The sequence below is a fragment of the Pangasianodon hypophthalmus genome, chromosome 12 (assembly GCF_027358585.1).
Source record: "Pangasianodon hypophthalmus isolate fPanHyp1 chromosome 12, fPanHyp1.pri, whole genome shotgun sequence".
Classification (NCBI taxonomy): Eukaryota; Metazoa; Chordata; class Actinopteri; order Siluriformes; family Pangasiidae; genus Pangasianodon; species Pangasianodon hypophthalmus.
In genome coordinates, this window is record NC_069721.1 from 3,474,515 (window position 1) to 3,493,379 (window position 18,865).

Consider the following 18,865-nt stretch of genomic DNA (forward strand, 5'->3'; position numbering starts at 1 on the left):
TATTTTCATTAGTTTTCATAGCATGGCACTTTGTTAGATCAGTGACTACATCTGTTTTATTCAGTAATCTGCAAGACACATTTTGGGACATAACTTTACAGAAGTTAAGCATCCTGTCTAATCATTATGTGTAAATTTTCAGAGATATTAGTGTCCAGGCTTGGCAGTCACCATGTCTGTCCTGTTCTAGGGGAAATGAAGGGGCTTATGTCAGAATGGAGGCTCTTTAGTTTATATATCTAGAGCAGAAATGACTTCAAACCATGCCATACTGTTTGTGCCTTATAACTCTGTTTGTGATGTGCCTTATATGAACTTGCACCTTCTAAATTTTACATTTTTTCTCTATCTAAAAATCTAAAAGCATGCTTCCAGTAATTGTAAATGTAGAGATTAGAAGTATATCACAACTGCAGACTGCTTTTTACCTGTGTAAATCCAGCAAACATCAGTCTTTGTTGGTTGAGAGTAAATATTGAGTTGTCTTTGACAAGACAAAAGCATTGATTGGGAACCTAATCTTCCCCTGATAAATTTGTTCACAAAAATTCTAGAATAATAACTGGACACTCCCAGTCCCAGTCACTCCCAGTCAGTGGTTAGCTGATAGTAATAGTAGATTGGAGGGCAAAAATTTAATATCTATCAATAGCTTGACAATTAAACTATTAGGGTTGACCAGTACATTATCTCCCGAGGTCTCATTGATGATGATGATGATGATAATAATTATCATCATCATCTTTTGTTCTGGATAAGGGCAATTGTCAAATGTTGTAAATGTAAATAATACTGTGGCAAATGAATACACATACAAATATAGGTAGATCTGAATTAGTGATTTTTAACTTATTTATTTATTGTTTATTTATTTATTTATTTGTGTGTGTGTGTGTTTCCTGTCCATAATGCTCCATGTCATGTTTCCAATGAATAACAAACACAATAAACAGAAAAGTTGTAACCCTCTTGTCCAAACAAAATCCCCCACTAAACTTACGGTTCTGTCATCTGTCCTTTCACGTAATTTGTATTTTGATTAGACAATGTGTGCTTACTATATATACTTTTAATTTCTCCTCCAAACACATTTTTGGGAAAAAATGATGATAGAGTAAATAATCGACTTCATTCATGCTCATTACACCTGCGAATCTGTATCACAACTGCTGATGACGTATACCGGACTCATCGCTGAAATGTGTTGGAATATATTAGACCAAATGGAGATCAGATCGAGAGGGCATGTCACTCTGTGTAATCACCTGACTCTGTCACCTATAGTCTGCATGGATCTACAGTGCTGAGATCATTACACCCACAGCCCACAGTGTCACTTTATGTCATTCTATGTGTAGAATGATATACGACTTGGTACTAAAAGAAAAGTAAAAACAAATAGCATGTTACAGATAGCAATTCTCTTTACCTTTTCACCTTCACACACTTAATTTCAAGTCATGGGCTTTGTAGTAAGCCACTATAAGTACTGATGGCTAGGTGGCATGCTTACTATTTTGACATTTAGTAGTATGAATCTGGAACATAACCATCACATTATCTCAGGATGAGATGTAACTTGATGATGGTTGCATCTCCAATATAAGAGATGGTAAATCCACTCATTTATGACAAGAGAGAAACACACACAAGTAAAAATTATAATGTTTAATAATAAGAAAGTATGCATGAACATACAAAATACACTCACAGAGCACTTTATTAGGAACAGTATACAAATACTGTGTGGGGCCCCCCTTTGCTCTCAAAACAGCCGCAATTCTTTGTGTCATGGATTCCACAAGATGTTTGAAACATTCCTTTGAGATTCTGGGCCATGTTGACATGATTGCATCACACAGTTCCTGCAGATTTTTCAGATGGCAGAAGCAAAAACTGCTGTTTACAGTGGGGATGGAGAACTGTTGAAAGAACTGAAAGACCTGGGAAGGTCTATGCCAGGGTACAGGAGAGGAGGGTCTGGACATTAGAACCTTGGATTCAGGAGGAGCAATGCGGATTCCATCCTGGTTGTGGAACAATAGACCAGCTCTTTACACTCAAAAGGATCATGGAGGGCTCATGGGACTTTGCCCAACCAGACTACATGTGTTTTGTGGACTTTTGTGGAAAAGGCATATGACTGTGTCCCTGTGGAGGGTCCTGTGGAGGGTGCTTTGGGAATATGGGGTGCTGGACCTGTTATTATGGGTCATTAGGTCCCTGTATAACCGGAGTGAGAGTCTGGTCCATATCACCAACGTCAGGTCAGACTGCTTCCCGGTGTACATTGGGCTCCGCCAGGGCTGCCCTTTGTCACCTATTCTGTTCATGATTTTCACTGACAGAATTTCTAAGCACAGCCAAGGGGCAGAGGAGGTCCGGTCTGATAACCTCAGGATCGCATCTTTGTTATTTGCAGATGATGTGGTCCGGTTGGCTTCATTGACGGGGCAGTCGTGGCCTAATGGTTAGAGAGTTAGAGAGTCGGTTAGCGAGTCGGACTTGTAACCCGAAGGTTCAAGTCTCAGGTCCGGCAGGGATTGTAGGTGGGGGGAGTGAATGACCAGCACTCTCTCCCACCCTCAATACCACGACTGAGGGGAGATCCTTGAGCAAGGCACCAAAGCCCCAACTGCTCCCTGAGCGCCGCAGCAAAAAAGGCTGCCCACTGCTCCGTGTGTGTGTGTGTGTGTGTGTGTGTGTGTGTGTGTGTGTGTGTGTGTGTGTGTGTGTGTGTGTGTTCGTTCACTACTGTGTGTGTGTGCACTTGGATGGGTTAAATGCAGAGCACAAATTCTGAGTATGGGTCATCATACTTGGCCACACGTCACTTCACTTTCACTTTGATCAGTGACCCACAGCGTGCTTTGGGGCAGTTTGTAGCTGAGTGAAAAGCGGCCAGGGTGAGGGTCATCACCTCCAAATCTGAGGCCATGGTTCTCAGCTGGAAAAGGGTGGGTTGTTCTCTTCAGGTTGGGAATGAGATACTGCTTCAAGCAGAGGAGTTTAAGTATCTCAGGGGCTTGTTCTTGAGTGAGGGTAGAGTGGAGCGAGAGATTGACAGATGGAACAGTGCACTGCCAGCAGTTGTGTGGACATTGTACCGGTCTGTTGTGGTGAATTTACCAGTCAATCTGCACTCCTCACCTATGATCATGAGCTTTGGGTAGTGAACGAAAGAATGAGGTTGTGGATACAAGTGGAAGAAATGAGCAGGGTAGCTGGGCTCAGCCTTAGAGATAGGGTGAGGAGCTCGGACATTCAAGGGAGCTCAAAAATCGAGGCAATCTTGAAGACCAAGAAAACTCTAAGATAGAATTGCCTGTATGCTGGGCAGATAGACAAAGCAAAACTCCTCTATGACAGCAAGGACCTGCAGGAAGATTTAGCTGACACAAAAGTTGTGGTGCACCATTCTGCTGTGTTGCTTGCACAAACCTGATCTGCATGGAAGAGTTACCAGAGGGGAGACCCTACCTGCAATCACAAAAGTCAACATCTGAAGTATGCAAAACATCTAGATAAGCCAGAGGCATTTTGAAAACAAGTGCTGTGGACTGATAAAGTAAAATTGGAACTCTCTGACCACAATCACTGAAGGTATGTTTTGGTTAAAAAAAGGAGCAGACTTTGGCAAAATGAACAGTTAAACATGGTGGTGGATCTATTATGCTTTGAGTTTGTGTGACAGCCAGTGGCACAGGAAACATTGCAGGTAGGTGAAAGAATCAGTTCCAGCAATTTTTGGAAGCAAATGTGACACGATCAAGGAAACTGAAAAGGGATTGGCTTCTACAACAGGACAGTGATCCAAAACAGACCTTAAAATCCACCATGAACTACCTCAAGAAAGCAAGCTGAAGCTTTTGGAATGGCCCTCACCGTCCCCTTACTTTAACGTCATTGAACATATGTAGATAGATCTTAAACATGCCATGCATGCAATACTGCCCAAAAATATCTCAGCAATAGAAGCATTATGCAAAGAAGAGAGGGTGAAAATTCATCTAACATGAATAGATTGACTACTAGCTGGCTACAAAAAGCGGTTGGAAGCTGTGATTTTTTAGGTTCATCAAATATAAACTGTATATCTCATGTATATATGCATCATAAATGTTTTATCATAAATATGTATTAGTTATCACAATTTTATAACTAATTAAAGCATATGTGATTTTTTTCCTGCCTCAAGATTTTTGGGCTCAGCTTCCTGTTTGATGCTCATGATTCATGCTCATCACATGAATTAAGTGTTATTTCTAACAAGCATTTCCACTGCAAGAGCTTATTTCAGTTATCAGGCCAGAAAACAAATGGTGCTAAGTTAAACACTCCTAATTTATTTATTCTCCTAATATCCTAAGATACTGTACCTGAATTCACCTTGTGTTACATGGTTTTAGTGACAGAATACTTACCTACATTTTATTCCTTTGTGTGACATAAAAAATGTTGCCTTTCTATATTTAAATTTCATTTCTATATTTTTTAATTATGTATGTAATTATTTCATTTAAATTGTGTGTTTATTTGTTTCCTGGTCCACCTGATAAAATGGGGAGAATTTCAGGCCTACGACATCTCAAGCACAGCCCTGTGTGGTTACCCAATCCACAACGTTGTTCAGATACCAATGATGCTGCCTGAATTTTGTATTCAAAGTGGATGGTCTCCAATCTTTTTGTTATGTAATTACAATGTATCAAAACTACCAATGAAGCTATCCACTTTCCATAAACAAGTTATTTAATTTTTATTAAGGTGTTTTTAATCAATGTTGTAATTTGGTGAAATGACACACGTGTGGTATAGAGCAGGTAGAGTCATAAAGTGTGTGCATACTCATGTGAGCTGCAAATCGGGCAGGGGACGTGGATCAGGTGAAGCTCCATTATGCTAACAACAATAAGGATAGGAACTAAAAAAAAAAGTCAGCTATGGTACTGCATTGCCTGGCATAGATGTCATGCAGAGAATCTCCTCAGCAGTCTCAGGTGGTACAACCATTTTCTGGCTTTGTTAACCTGAGCTTATATGTGATGAGTCCAGATCAGGTCCTCAGAGATATGTACTCTAAGGTACCTGAAGCTGCTCACTCTCTCCACAGGGGTCCCGCCAATATTGAGTGGGGTGTAGTTCTGCTGCTGCCTCTTCCTGAAGTTCACGACCAACTCCTTGGTTTTACTGACATTCAGAGAGAGACAGTTAGCCTGGCACCACGCTACTAGTTTCTCCACCTCATCAATGTAGGAGGTCTTGTTATTGTTGGAGATTAAGCACATAACCACTGTGTCGTCAGCAAGCTTAATGATATACGTGGAGCTGTGAGAGGACACGCAGTCATGTATGCACTTTTATCCTCCAAATGTCCTGATAGTCTATCTGAGGTAGAAAAATACATCATATTTGAATATCAGATGTATGTATGTATGTATGTATGTATGTATGTATGTATCAGTGTATGTGTTGTGCAATTTGGGCAATTTGGACGCCACTCAGGTAGCAGTGATGCTGCATGATCTATGCCTCGCATGCATTAATATCTTATGTTAAGAAACTTAAGTGCCACGGATATAATGTACAAAACTAAACCCTGCAATATGAATTTTTTTTATGCATAATGTTAAAAAAGTCTGTTATTACAAATAATATTGGTAGTCATGGTGGCTTAGTGGTTAGCACTGTTGCCTTGCACCTCCAGGCTTGGGGGTTCAAGTCCCATTTCTGCCCTGTGTGTGTAGAGTTTGCATATTCTCCTTGTGCTTCGGGGGATTCCTACAGGCACTCCAGTTTCTTTCCCCAGCCAAGAGACATGGGCTGATTGGCACTTCCAAATTGTCTGTAGTGTGTAAATGGGTGTGGGATTGTGCCCTGCAATGGGTTGGCACCCTGTCCAGTGTGTCCCCTTCTTTGTGCCCCAAGTCCCCTGGGATAGGCTCCAGGCTACCCCGCAACCCTGTGTAGGATAAGGAGTACAGAGAATAGATTATGAATAATATTGAGTATGGTGATCCTGTATTTTTCTTGAAAATACATTTAAGGTGCTTTCCACTAGATTTTGGTGCATGGAATTACCTTTAATTCATTCACAATATTATACTGTATTTTCAATTACAGAAGTATTAATGAGGTTGGTCAGCAAGAAGAAGAGTTTGTGACCATAGAAAGGTTGCTCACCATTTATATATTTGCCCAACATTTAGGAACAACAATGCTCTGCTTGTTAAAAATAACATGAAATGCCCACATTATACAGAGGATATAAAAAGTCTACACACCCATGTTAAAATGGCAGGTTTTTGTGAAGTAAAAAAATGAAACTAAGTTTAATCATATCAGAACTTTTTCCACCTTCAATGTGAAATTACAATGTATAACAATTAAGTGAAAAACAGTCAGAAACATTTAGAGATAAATAGGAAAAATAAAAAGGTTACAATAACTTGGTTGTATAAATGTGTATGCCCTTTTATAATTGGAGCTGTGGCTGTATGTCAAATTAAATTATTCTGATTAACCCCAAATAATGATCAGCTGTTTCTATAGGATTTTCCTGACATCTTGGTTTCATCTGACTGCTGAAGCCATGGTCCGCAAAGATCTTACAAAGTCTGTATGACATCTCACTTGTTGAAAGATATTGATCAGGAGAAGCGTATAAAAGAATTTCCAAAACATTAGATGTACCATGGAACACCGTGAAGGCCATTATCAAGTGGAAAAAATGAGGCACCACAGTGACATTACCGAGAACAGGACAAAATTTATAAAAGGACAAGACAAAAACCTACCAGGGAGGCTGCCAAGAGACCTAAGGCAATATTAAAGGAGCTGAAGGAATATCTGACAGGTACTGACTACTCTCTGCAAGTGACAACAATCTCTCTCTTCACATGTTTGGGCTGTGGGGTAGGGTGGCTAGACCTATAAATCACCTTAAACTATGTGGCAAAATGTGTTATGGTCTGATGACACCAATTCGAAAAGGTATACTAATTCCATAATTCCAAAAGTTATGTTTGGTGTAAAAAAAAAAAACATCACCAATAGAACACCATACCCACGGTGAAGCATGATGGTGGCAGCATCATGCTTTAGGGCTGCTTTTTTTCAGCCAGAGCTGGGGCTTTTATTAAGGTGGAGGGAATCATGTACAGATACAAATACCAGTCGATTTTAGTGCAGAACATTCAGGCGTCTGCTAGTAAGCTGAAGGAATTTCACCTTTGAGCACAACAAAGACCCAAAGCATACATCCAAATCAGCAAAGGAATGGCTTAACCAAAAGAAGATCAATGATTTTGAATGCACTAGCCAGAGCCCAGACCTGAATCAAACTAAAAATCTGTGGGGTGACCTGAAGCGAGCTGAACACAGGAGTCGCCCTCACAATTTGACAGATCTATAATGTTTTTGCAAGAAAGAGTGGGAAAATACTGCCAATTTAAGATGTGCCATGCTGATAGACTCTTACCCAAAAAGACTGAGTGGTGTAAGAAAATCAAAAGGTGCTTCAAAAAAGTATTCGTTTAGGAGTGTGCACACTTATGCAACTAGGTTACTGTATGTTTTTTTTCTCTTTTTTTTCGTAAAAAGGGTTCTGTTTGTTTTTCACTTTATTTGTATACTTTACAATTTCACATTAGAGGCAGGAAAAGATCTGACATGATTTATCTTAGTGTCATTCTTTTACTTCACAAAAACCTGCCATTTTAACAGGAGTGTGTAGACTTTTTATATCCACTGTATATTGATATACAACAAATATATAATGCCTTTACTCATTTACTAATCTAAGAAATATTAACAATATTAGAGGCCATTGTTTGGGAATAATACAAAAATACATCTTTTATCAAACATTTTACCCCTTTTTACGATGTGTATGTTTTGCATCCTTCGCTAAATGTTTAATTAACACTGAGCTTCAATTTGCATCCTTCATTTGCCTCAAAATATTAGTTTATCCCACTGCCCATCCTATCTCACAATAATTTTTGTGAGCCTTCCCCAAACTGTTGCAATAAATTCAGAAGCACATGAGTCCTATCAGACTGCAGTTGAGGGTAATGCTTTTATTGAAGTTGGCAACAAACCTGAAAAAAAAAAACAACAAACCTTGGCTTAAATGTGGTCAAGGACAGGCAGTAGGACAGGCAATTCACAAACAGGGTATCAGAGGCAAGGGCAAAAATCACAAAACCAGGAAAACAGACAATAACAAAAATGAGAGCACTGATACAAAGGCTTGGTACGTCAGATGAAAAAACAAACAGATGAGCAGATACTTCACAACGAGTGCGTGAATGGAGTGTGCTTATATATATGAGTCCAAGTGTGTTATACCAGCCCTTGATGGTACATGTTCGAAAAGATGCAGTCGGCTGGCTTCATGTGCGTTGGAGGAAGCACACGATAGCCTTCGCACTCCCTGGTTGGTAGCTGTTGAAGTCTTTGACTAATAATTCACAGCCCTGGCTCTGAAAATGGCTGGGAACCCTTTCATTAGTAGAACCACTTTTAGCAGTAACAACCTCCACCAAAGGTTTCCTGTAGCTGTACTGATCATTATTATTATTATTATTATTATTATTATTATTATTATTATTGCTGATTTTTGATTGTTTGGGAGGTGACAAGACTCATGGGTATTGTAGTAATGTGAGAGGACAGTATTCTGATGGCCCCACAATTCCCAAAATCTTGGGCACCTCCAAACTTTCCTGTGTGGAGAATCAGAACCTGAATTTCTTATTGGCTGGGGGGGCTCTTATATTATAACATATGTTATCCCCCCCACCCAAAAAAAAAAAAGCAGTCTTTCTTTTAATCAGGAAAAGACCAGAAAATGTAAACCCCTCTGTCCTGAAGACTTTCCTGTGTTGGGAAACTGCAAAGCACCGTGTTGCAAATCACTCCTTCCGTAAATGTTAACTAAATGTCTCCTAAAAAAATTAACAACAATGTTTATGTTTTCTCTCTGTAAATGTTTTTTTTAATAAGTGATACAAAAATTTCTCTTATGCTGTAACATGTCCTGAACTATTCCACCCTAGTTTTATTGAGACACTGTCCTTTGTGAAAGAAGCAGAGGCTGAAACATGTAGCGATCCCACAGAGAGCAGTGTATTTGTGCTGGAACTAGTCATCTACATTTTCAGCATTGTGGAGAATCCAGGGATGAGACTCACAATTTACAAACACATTTTATTAACCAGTAGAGTTAATAAACATTACTGAACATATTCCTCCCTTCTTTTTACTGAGTCACATCCTCCCTTAAAGAGGCTGAAACATGATCATTAATAAATTCCCGTCTCTTGCTCCTTTTTTTTTTTAATTTTTTTTTTTATAGTTCATCATGATATTATTTCCATTAGGTTTTACCTATTTAATTGTGTTTTTCAACTGCACTCATGGTCATTGTGTTCATATTATTATTTGCACTATGAGGCGTTTACTTCGACAAAATCCGGAAGCAATATGAGCTAATGTGCCTGTTGGTGCAATCGGGATCCACACTCCGTATCTGAACTCCATTACCCACAATTCCTTTCAGCATTAGTTTAAAGTTGAAGTGTCATACTTTGCAAACAGCACCGGCCTGAGAGTCTAACACATTATGTTATTTCTTTAAATGTTCACAACTGCTGTTTGCGGAAGTAGAGCATGTTACTCTGTGATTTAGAGCTAAAATGAAAGGAAGGTGTTTTCATGAATTCCGCTGCGATCACTGAGATTAATCCCGACTGCTGTGGAGGGCTCGATAAAGTGGACTATAGCAAGGTACACACACACACACACACACACACACAGAGCTATGTCAGAAAACTTCAGAGGGTTTCGGACTGCCATATTTCTGTCGAGCGATAAAACCCCGGAATGTTTTAACAATTATTATGATTATTTAGATATAAATGCTGTTACTCCTCATAAAAGTGCCCACGTCTGACGTGTTGCTCGCTTCGCTTGAACGTCTCTACTGGTTGTTGATGCTTGTGCCGGTGTAGGGGTGATAGCCTGTGGAGGATGTCAGACTCACTTTTTTTGAATAAACAAATGATATCTGAAAGACTGCTTTGTTGTACTCTGAGAGGATAATAATGTTAAAGGACTTATTTCTAAATTTCTCTGGGTAAGGGTGGCTGCTAAATGCTGTAACAGTAAATGCAATGGAAAAAAAAGGTACAGGACAGGGTTCTCAGGCAGTATTTTCTTAGTGGTTACATAAGCCACAATTTACAGTGTTGTTATATTTTATGAGTGAGTTATTAGTTCTTGCTTTAACTTGATTGGTCATTTGAATTGAATAGGTTTAATCCTTGGAACTTCCGAGGAATTTTATTATGACTGTTAAATATGTTCCTGGCTAAAGTTGAAGAACCCCTGATCCAAGTTACACATTTGTGGGAGTGTTTTTAAAAATGTTAGTTCATATGCTCTTGTTCACCAAACATCTAGAACTGTTTATTCAACAAAATGTGTGAGAGTAACCTAATAAGCCCACAATTGCTATGCATAAAGTTTAGTTTTGGAGCTTTTTTGTGAAAGTTTCCAATGAAAATAAGTCAAACTCAATACCAGTGGAGTTGGGAATGGCTTTGCTTCCAACAAGTCTAATCCTCCTTGTTACTAATTTGTATGCCTGAAACACCCTTAAAACATACTTCAAACAAGAAGGAAGCTATTGAAGAAAAACTAGACATTTGACCTTGCTGTGAACTTGACCCTGTTTGGATCAATTCCAAAACTGAATCCATTCATCTGCTGTTTACACTGATAATTTCATATAAATCCTACACACATTCAACCACTCATTCTTGAGATATTGTGCTAATTGAGAATCTTGGACAAATGGACAAATCAGACAACCCAAAAACAAAATGCCTTCAACACCTAGTGGCATAGGAATAAAAATCATTGCTTTTTTGTTGCTGTAACTAAATTAGATATATGACAACCACAATGCTTGTGTGCAGCTGCTTTGAGACACATGACACTGGTGGACTGATCTTTCCTTCTCTTTTTACTTATTTCAGGCAGACATGTCTGTGTTGTATGAGGTAATGAAGTACATTGATCTGAGAGAGCCCAGCTTCTGCATAGCTGTCATCACCATCATCTTCAACCCATTTTTCTGGAATGTGGTGAGCTCAGCACTTAGGCAGAGAGTAGTGTGTAGCTGTAATTCACTACTGTAATACAGCTGTAATACATTACTCTGTGTAGAATACTGAATATGGAATAATAGGAATTTGAACTTACAGTATGTTTTTCTGTTGTAAATATATAAAGTATAACAGTATAGTATAACAGTATAATCTGCAATTTCAATCTACCAGTAATAGATAATTGTTAGTTTTAGCACACTAGTGAATTATACAAAACTTTATTAATTATACAGAATTATACAGAAATATAGTGTTTAGTTTGCAGTAAAAAAAAAAAAAAAAAATACACACTTGCCATAAAAGCTTGTTGTTACATTTCAGAAATTACAGCTTATATTTGATTAGAAAGTTGTGTGTCAGAAATGGCATGTAGAGTGGGATGCAATTGCAGCAAAAGTCGTTTTATTAGAGAGGCAAGCAGACAAATCCAAAACGTGAATCAAAGACAGAAACTCGAATCAGACGAGGGTCAGGCGATTTACAAACAATGATAATTGGGATAATCAAAATACACAAACGAGAAAACGGAACTAGGTCAATGAGTTGGAGTGTAAAAACATGAAACAAAAGGCTTGGCAAAGTCAGGTGGATACACTGAATATTACTTCACACCGGACAAAAGACACAAGGGTTTAAATATAAACTAATCAAGTGTTAAACTGAAAACAGGTGCGAGCAGTACACATGATGCACACATGATGAAAACGACCAATAACAATACAAGGGTGGAGACAGGTCATGAACCAAAACAAAACAGGTACGCTCGGCACGAAGTCCCTGACAGATTCCCCCAATGGCGTTGCTCCGGCAGTGCCTTCAGCCACTCCCCCGGCAGTCTGGCCCCTCCGGGTAAAATGTCCAGGCTAAACCCAAGGTCCCTGGACAGGCATTTTCTATCATGTTCACTTCTACCAGAGGAGCCGGTTGGGATATTGGGAAGCAGGTGGTAGGTCGGCAACATCCTCGCTGGGATCAGGTGACAAAGCTGGCACAGCCTGGGACAGGCCCGCCAGTGTTTGTTGGTGGGGCTGGGACAGGCTTGCCAGAGTTAGATGGTGGAACTGGGATAGGCTCGCCAGGGTCAGGTGGTGGGGCTGAGACATCAGTCTCAGGCATGAGCAGGGCATGGGCGGCCGCACCGTCATCCTCAGGCATGAGCAGGACTTGGGAGGCTGTGCCGTCGGCCTCAGGCGTGAGCAGGAGTTGGAAGGCTGCACGTTCAGCCTCAGGCATGAGCAGGACTTGGGAGGCCGCGCCGTTGGCCTCGGGCATGAGCAGGACTTGAGAGGCCAAGCTGTTAGCCTCAAGCAGGAGCATATCTTGGGAGGCTGCCCTGTCGGCCACTGGAGGGAGCTCTGCAGGGGAGGCCACCTCATCAGCCTCAGGCTGCAGCTCAGCAAGGGAGGCTGCTCTGTTGGCCTCTGGAGGGAACTCTGCAGGGGAGGCCACCTTGTTGGAGCTTGGTTGTGGAGGCTGCCCTGTCTGCCTCTGTCTGGAGCTTGGCTGTGGGAGGCCGTGCTGTTGGCCCCAGGCAGGAGCAGGACTTGGGAGGCCATGCCGTCAGCCTCTGGTGTGAGTATGTCGTGGGAGGCCATGCCTACAGCCTCTCGCATTAGCAGGACTTGGGAGGCAGCCCTGTCAGCCTCTGGAGGGAGCTCTGCAGGGGAGGCCACCTCATCCGCCTCGTCGGCCTCAGGCTGAAGCTTGGCAGGGCAGGCTGCCCTGTTGGCATCTGGAGGGAGCTTTAAAGGGGAGACCGCCCTGTCGGCCTCTGAAGGGAGCTATGCAGGAGAGGTTGCCTTTTCGGCCTCTGTCTGGAACTTGGCTGCGGAGACCACCCCGTAGGCCTCTGTCTGGAGCTAATGCAGTAAAAGGCATTTTGTTAGAGATGCAGTAAAAGGCATTTTGTTAGAGATGCAGGCGGACAAATCCAAAACATGAATCAAATACAGAAACAGGCGAGGGTTAGGTGATTTACAAACAACGATAGTGGGAGAATGAAAGTACACAAACGAGAAAACGGAGCTAGGACAATGACCTGGAGTATAACAACATGGAAAAAAAAGGCTTGGCAAAGTCAGGCAGCTAAATACTGAACATTACTTGGCACTGGGCAAAAGATACACGAGGGTTTAAATATACAAACTAAATCAAGGGTTAAATTGAAAACAGATGCGAACAGTAAGGACACATGATGGAAACGACCAATAACAATACAATGGCGGAGACAGAACATGAACCATAACAAAACAAACGTGGAAACATAAACACAGATGAAAACACAGAAGTGAGCACTGTAGCGCTGCTGGCTGTTATGTGCATTGAGTGCTTCTGCATGCAGCATTTGGCGCGACATTGTTTAGCTTGGGGGATAGATGGAGGTGTCTTATTATTAATTGGGTTGTTAAATATTTCCAATCAATTTGTAAATACCCAAAATATGGGCTTCTATTAGGTCATGTACAGAATTGAGAATAATTATTAATAATAAAATACTATAAATACTATTGCTAAATTCAGTTCTTTTTTCCTATAATTCCCTTGAGTATGCTGAAGTAAACACACACCAACATCTGAAATTCGAGTGCACTTTCTGTCTATCATTTTTTTTGCTTCTCCTACAAATTATGTCCATTCAACATAATATTTGGCATGCATCATATTCAGACCAACCTGGAAAAAGTTATCAAAAGAATGTTGACAACACCACAGGTCACAGCAGTAGTGGCAGCTGCAGCAGCAATGCCACCCTGCTGCCCATTTGTTCATCTAGACCTTTCCTCCTACAGTCAGAGAATTCCACCACTGTCTGTGGTCAAAACATACACATCACTTGCCTAAAGATATTGTGACGTGATGTGTAGCCAAGTATGGTGACCCCATGGTCATTCACTCCCCCCACCTACCACCTACAAAGATGTATTGGATGAGATATGGCTCTGCTTTCCTGTATTTGCTTAGACAACAAGTGTAGCGTGTCTGTGAATGCGCAGTTCACATGCTTGGCCCCCAAAAATGCTGCTTGCAGCTTTTATTATTATTATTATTATTATTATTATTATTATTATTATTATTATTATTATTAGGCTGGACAAAAGTTTGGTGCTTAACTCAAATCAACTGGCTTATTGAGGAGAGGTGTGCTATGACTTTTATAAGTGATCAGACTTACGATGTTTGAACAGCATAAAAAAGGCGAGGGTCAGGTGATTTACAAAACAAAAATCGGGCAAAAAAATCTGATAGACGTACACTGACGGAATGTTCATGAAGTGAACTGTCAAAAATTCTAATTTACACACACAGGGCCTAACATCCAGAAACTGAGTGTTATCACAAAAATACTGGTACACGGATATATCAAAACATTGAGGGGAGTTGCATTATGTGTATTTTACTCAAGTGACATGCACATCAAATGCATGTTAACCCCAAAATGAGTGGAATCACAAAACTCATGCAACATAGACAAGTGATATATCAAAATGCTCATTTCAGTGAGGAGAATTGCATTATGGGTATTCTAACGACATCACGCAAACGGACTACTATAAAGCCTAAGGGGTTACGTTAAAAACTTAAAAAAGTTAAATACAATCTTTAAGGATATTGATCTAGGTCAAATTAGTTATACTTCAACAAGTGTGTACACACATGTAGCTCCCCCTACTGACCGGCATGTGCAGCTGCATGTCGGTGTCAAATTTTGCAGGGGCAAGCACCACTCACATTTTCTGAACAAAATGTGAATTCTAGTTCAAGCCTAATGTAGCTACATTGGCATTCTGCTAACATAAGAAATGTACTTTGTTTGTTCCCTTTACTGAGAGTGTTTCTTACCCAGCATTTACCAAAATGAAAATGATACTTTTGTCAGAGCTTTAGAAAGTAGTTAGAGAAGACGTGGTGAAGCTGTCCAGTTCCAGGGCAGGGAAAAATGCCAGGGCCCTGATTCATGTTCCTACATTGTAATGAGAGAACATGGTGTTTCCCCTTCTGTTTCCTCTCCAGCACAATAAGAAAGGGAATCAGTTCATGCTCATCAGTCACCACTTGCCATTTCCACTTAACAAAGTGTTCACCCTTATTCCTGCACTTCATTAGAACATAATGCATTGTACTCATACTAATGTAGCAGGCTGGCCTATGACACATTAGGTGTACACACACGCTTTGTGGATATTCAGATGATTTTATAGTCTTTTTCTAAATCAGTTGTAAGTCTTGGTACAAATGCATATATTATTTATGAGACATACCTTCTGAAAAATCTTTAGCCTACAGTTTTCATTCTGAACCAGCTTTATATTAATAAACACTGAAAAAAATGCAGAAACCTATTGAGTAATGCAAAAATAAGGGCAGAGAAAAGTAGTGTTATTGTACATACTGTCTGAAGATGAAGGATGAAGATCTTGTTGGCAAGGTCTGAGGATGAATATCTTGTTGGCATACAGGTGTGTGAGGATGAAAATCTAGTCGGCATACAGGTGTGTAGTTCTGAGCCAGGGTACATAGATAATGTGAAAGAGCCTGTCTTGGGGAGGAACCAGCAGCATTCTGAATACTGTGTAGAGGAGATATAATCATATGAAGGAAAATCAGCAAGTAGGGAGTTGTAGTGAATTGAAGTTTGTAAATACTGTGCTGTATGAGAATGTGAGTGGGGTTTGTGGGCCCAGGAAAGGTCCAATTCTTCTGATGATGAATTTCACCAAGATTCTTAGCTGCGTGCAGCATACACGCAGCAGGAGGAGTTCTTAGCTGGTAGATATATCAGTTCAGTTTTGTCAAGGTTGAGTTTCAAATGATGTGTTTTTTTTTGTATTTTTTTTTTTTTTTTTTTTTTTTAAATCCAGACAGAAATATCAAAAAAGCAGTCTGGTATCTTCTGAGAGATTTGGGAGGTGGATGGAGAAAAAAGAGCAGTATAGAACAATTCTAAACAAATGTAAATTCATTTTTTTGTTTTTTTTTGTGAAGTGTGAAGTGAAGTGTGTTTCAAATTCAATTATTTAATTTCAATAATATCAGTGGCATTTATTTTTTGCATTGCAATCATCCAGCCTGCTCTACCACTGGAAAATGGAATTTGCTCTTTTTGTTAGAAATTAGGTAGATATTATAAAAGACGTACCTTTTACGTAAATTAAATGATTTTGAAAGTAAGAACATATTTATGTAGTGCATAAACCATTCATAAGTCTACAGGTAGGCCGTATTTGTTATCATAACTGGTGCAAGATTGGAAGAATCTATGTGTGGTGTAGAGTTCCTTGCATAAAGCATGAATACTTATGCAAGTCACTGTATGTGATCAGATAAGGCTTTTCAGGAATAAAAGTGGTGGGCATTTACATCCCGGAAGTTTATTTCGCTATAACAGCACATCCCACTTTTTGAGTTTTCAAGGTGCTTGGCATGCTTGAAAAATCAGGAACAATTGGCAAAAGTGGTGGACATTACGTTCTGGCAGGATCCTGGAGCTCAGGGATTTTTAAATACAAGCATCCAATTTCCATACATAGACACACACACACACACACACACACACATACACACACAAACACACACACACACTAAATGGCCAAAAAGTTTGTAGACACCTGACAACTGATTTGATTGTTGAACATCCCATTCCAGGTTTAGTCCCCTTTGCTGTTATAATAACCTCCACTCATCTGGAAGAGCTTTCCACTAGATTTTGGAGCATGGCTGTGGGGATATGTCCATTCAGGGAAATTGTGAAGCTACAGTGTACAAAGACATTCTGTACAATTGTATTCCTCCAAACTTTGTGGAAACAGTTGCGCAAACCTTTTGCCATATAGTGTATATTGTGTGTGTGTGTGTGTGTGTGTGTATGTGTGTGTGTGTATATATATATATATATATATATATATATATATACACGCAACTATATGGCAAAAGGTTTATTTTATACAGTCAGGTCCATAAATATTGGGACAGTGACACAGTTTTGGTAATTTTGCCTCTGTACACCACCACAGTGGATTTGAAATGAAGCAGTCAAGATGTGACTGAAGCGTAGACTTTCAGCTTTAATTCAAGGGGTTTAACAAAAATATTGCATTAACCGTTTAGGAATTACAGCCATTTTTTACAGAGTTCCTCCATTTTCACAGGCTCAAAAGTAATGGGACAATTGACTGATAAGCAGTTTCATGGCCAGCTGTGGCTTGTTTCCTCCTTATATCATGATAAATTAAGGAGATAAAAGGTCTGGAGTTGATTCCAAGTGTTGAATTTGCATTTGGTAGCTGTTCATGGGAACTCTCAATATGCCGTCCAAAGAGGTGTTGATGCAAGTGAAGGAGGCCATCATTAGGCTGAAAAACCAAAACAGATCTATCAGAGAGATAGCAGAAACTTTAGGAAGGCCAAATCAACAATTTGGTACATTCTTAAAAAGAAGGAATGCACTGGCGAGCTCAGCAACACCAAAAGGCCTGGGAGACCACAGAAAACAACTAAAGTGGATGATTGCAGAATTCTTTTCTTATTGAAGAACAACCCCTTCACAACATCTAGCCAAGTCAGGAACACTCTGGAGGAGGTAGGCCTATCATTGTCAAAGTCTACAATCAAGAGCCACCTTCATGAATGTAAATACAGACGGTTTACCTCAAGATGCAAACCGCTGGTAACACTCAAGAACACAAAGGCCAGATTAGACTTTGCTAAAAAACCTCTAAAAAAAGCCTGACCAGTTCTGATGCAAGATTAACTTGTACCAGAATGATGGGAAGAGAAAAGTATGGAGAAGGAAAGGAAGGGCTCATGATCTAAAGCATACCACATCATCCGTCAAACATGTAGAGGCAGTGTTATGGCATGGGCATGTTTGGCTGCCAATGGAACTGGGTCACTGGGGTTTATTGATAATGTGACTGTTGATAGAAGTAGCAGGATGAATTCTAAAGTGTACAGAGCTGTACTTTCTGCTCAGATTCAGTCAAATGCTGCAAAACTGATAGGACAGCGCTTCACAGTACAGATTGATAACAACCCAAAACATACTGTGAAAGCAGCCCAAGAGCTTGGAAATTAAATGTTCTTAAATGGCCGAGTCAGTCACCTGACCTCAACCCAACTGAGCTGCTTTTCACTTACTGAAGACAAATCTGAAGGCAGAATGACCCACAAACAAGCAGCAACTGAAGATGGCTGCAGTAAAGACCTGGCAAATCATCTCAAGGGAGGAAACTCAGCATTTGGTGATGTCCATGGGGTCCAGACTTCAGGTAGTCATTGACTGCAAAGGATTTACCTCGAAGTAATAAAAATAATCCTAATATTTATGATTATATTAGTTTGTCCCATTACTTTTGAGTCTGTGAAAATGGAGGAACTCTGTAAAAAAAGGCTGTAATTCCTAAACGGTTAATGCAATATTTTTGTTAAACCCCTTGAATTAAAGCTGAAAGTCTACGCTTCAGTCACATCTTGACTGCTTCATTTCAAATCCACTGTGGTGGTGTACAGAGGCAAAATTACCAAAACTGTGTCACTGTCCCAATATTTATGGACCTGACTGTATATATATATATATATATATATATATATATATATATATATATATATATATATATATATATATATATATATAAATACACACACAGTCAGGTCTGGAAGTATTTGGACAATGACAGAGTTTTTGTGATTTT

At 39.9% G+C, this 18,865-nt stretch overlaps 1 protein-coding gene across 3 annotated transcripts in view; it reads left to right on the forward strand.

The window, feature by feature from the left end:
* Positions 1-9,509: 9,509 nt before the first annotated feature.
* Positions 9,510-18,865, forward strand: part of pemt (phosphatidylethanolamine N-methyltransferase) — a 48,414-nt gene continuing 39,058 nt past the window's right edge. Inside the window, exons 1-2 of one of the 3 annotated variants that reach the window (XM_053238783.1) lie at positions 9,517-9,792; positions 11,046-11,153. In XM_053238783.1, coding sequence (XP_053094758.1) covers positions 9,721-9,792; positions 11,046-11,153 — 180 coding nt within the window. In that variant the 5' untranslated portion in view covers positions 9,517-9,720. Of the gene's footprint in view, positions 9,793-11,045; positions 11,154-18,865 lie in introns of all 3 variants that reach the window. The other 2 variants (XM_026934582.3, XM_053238784.1) reach the window with 2 other exon arrangements.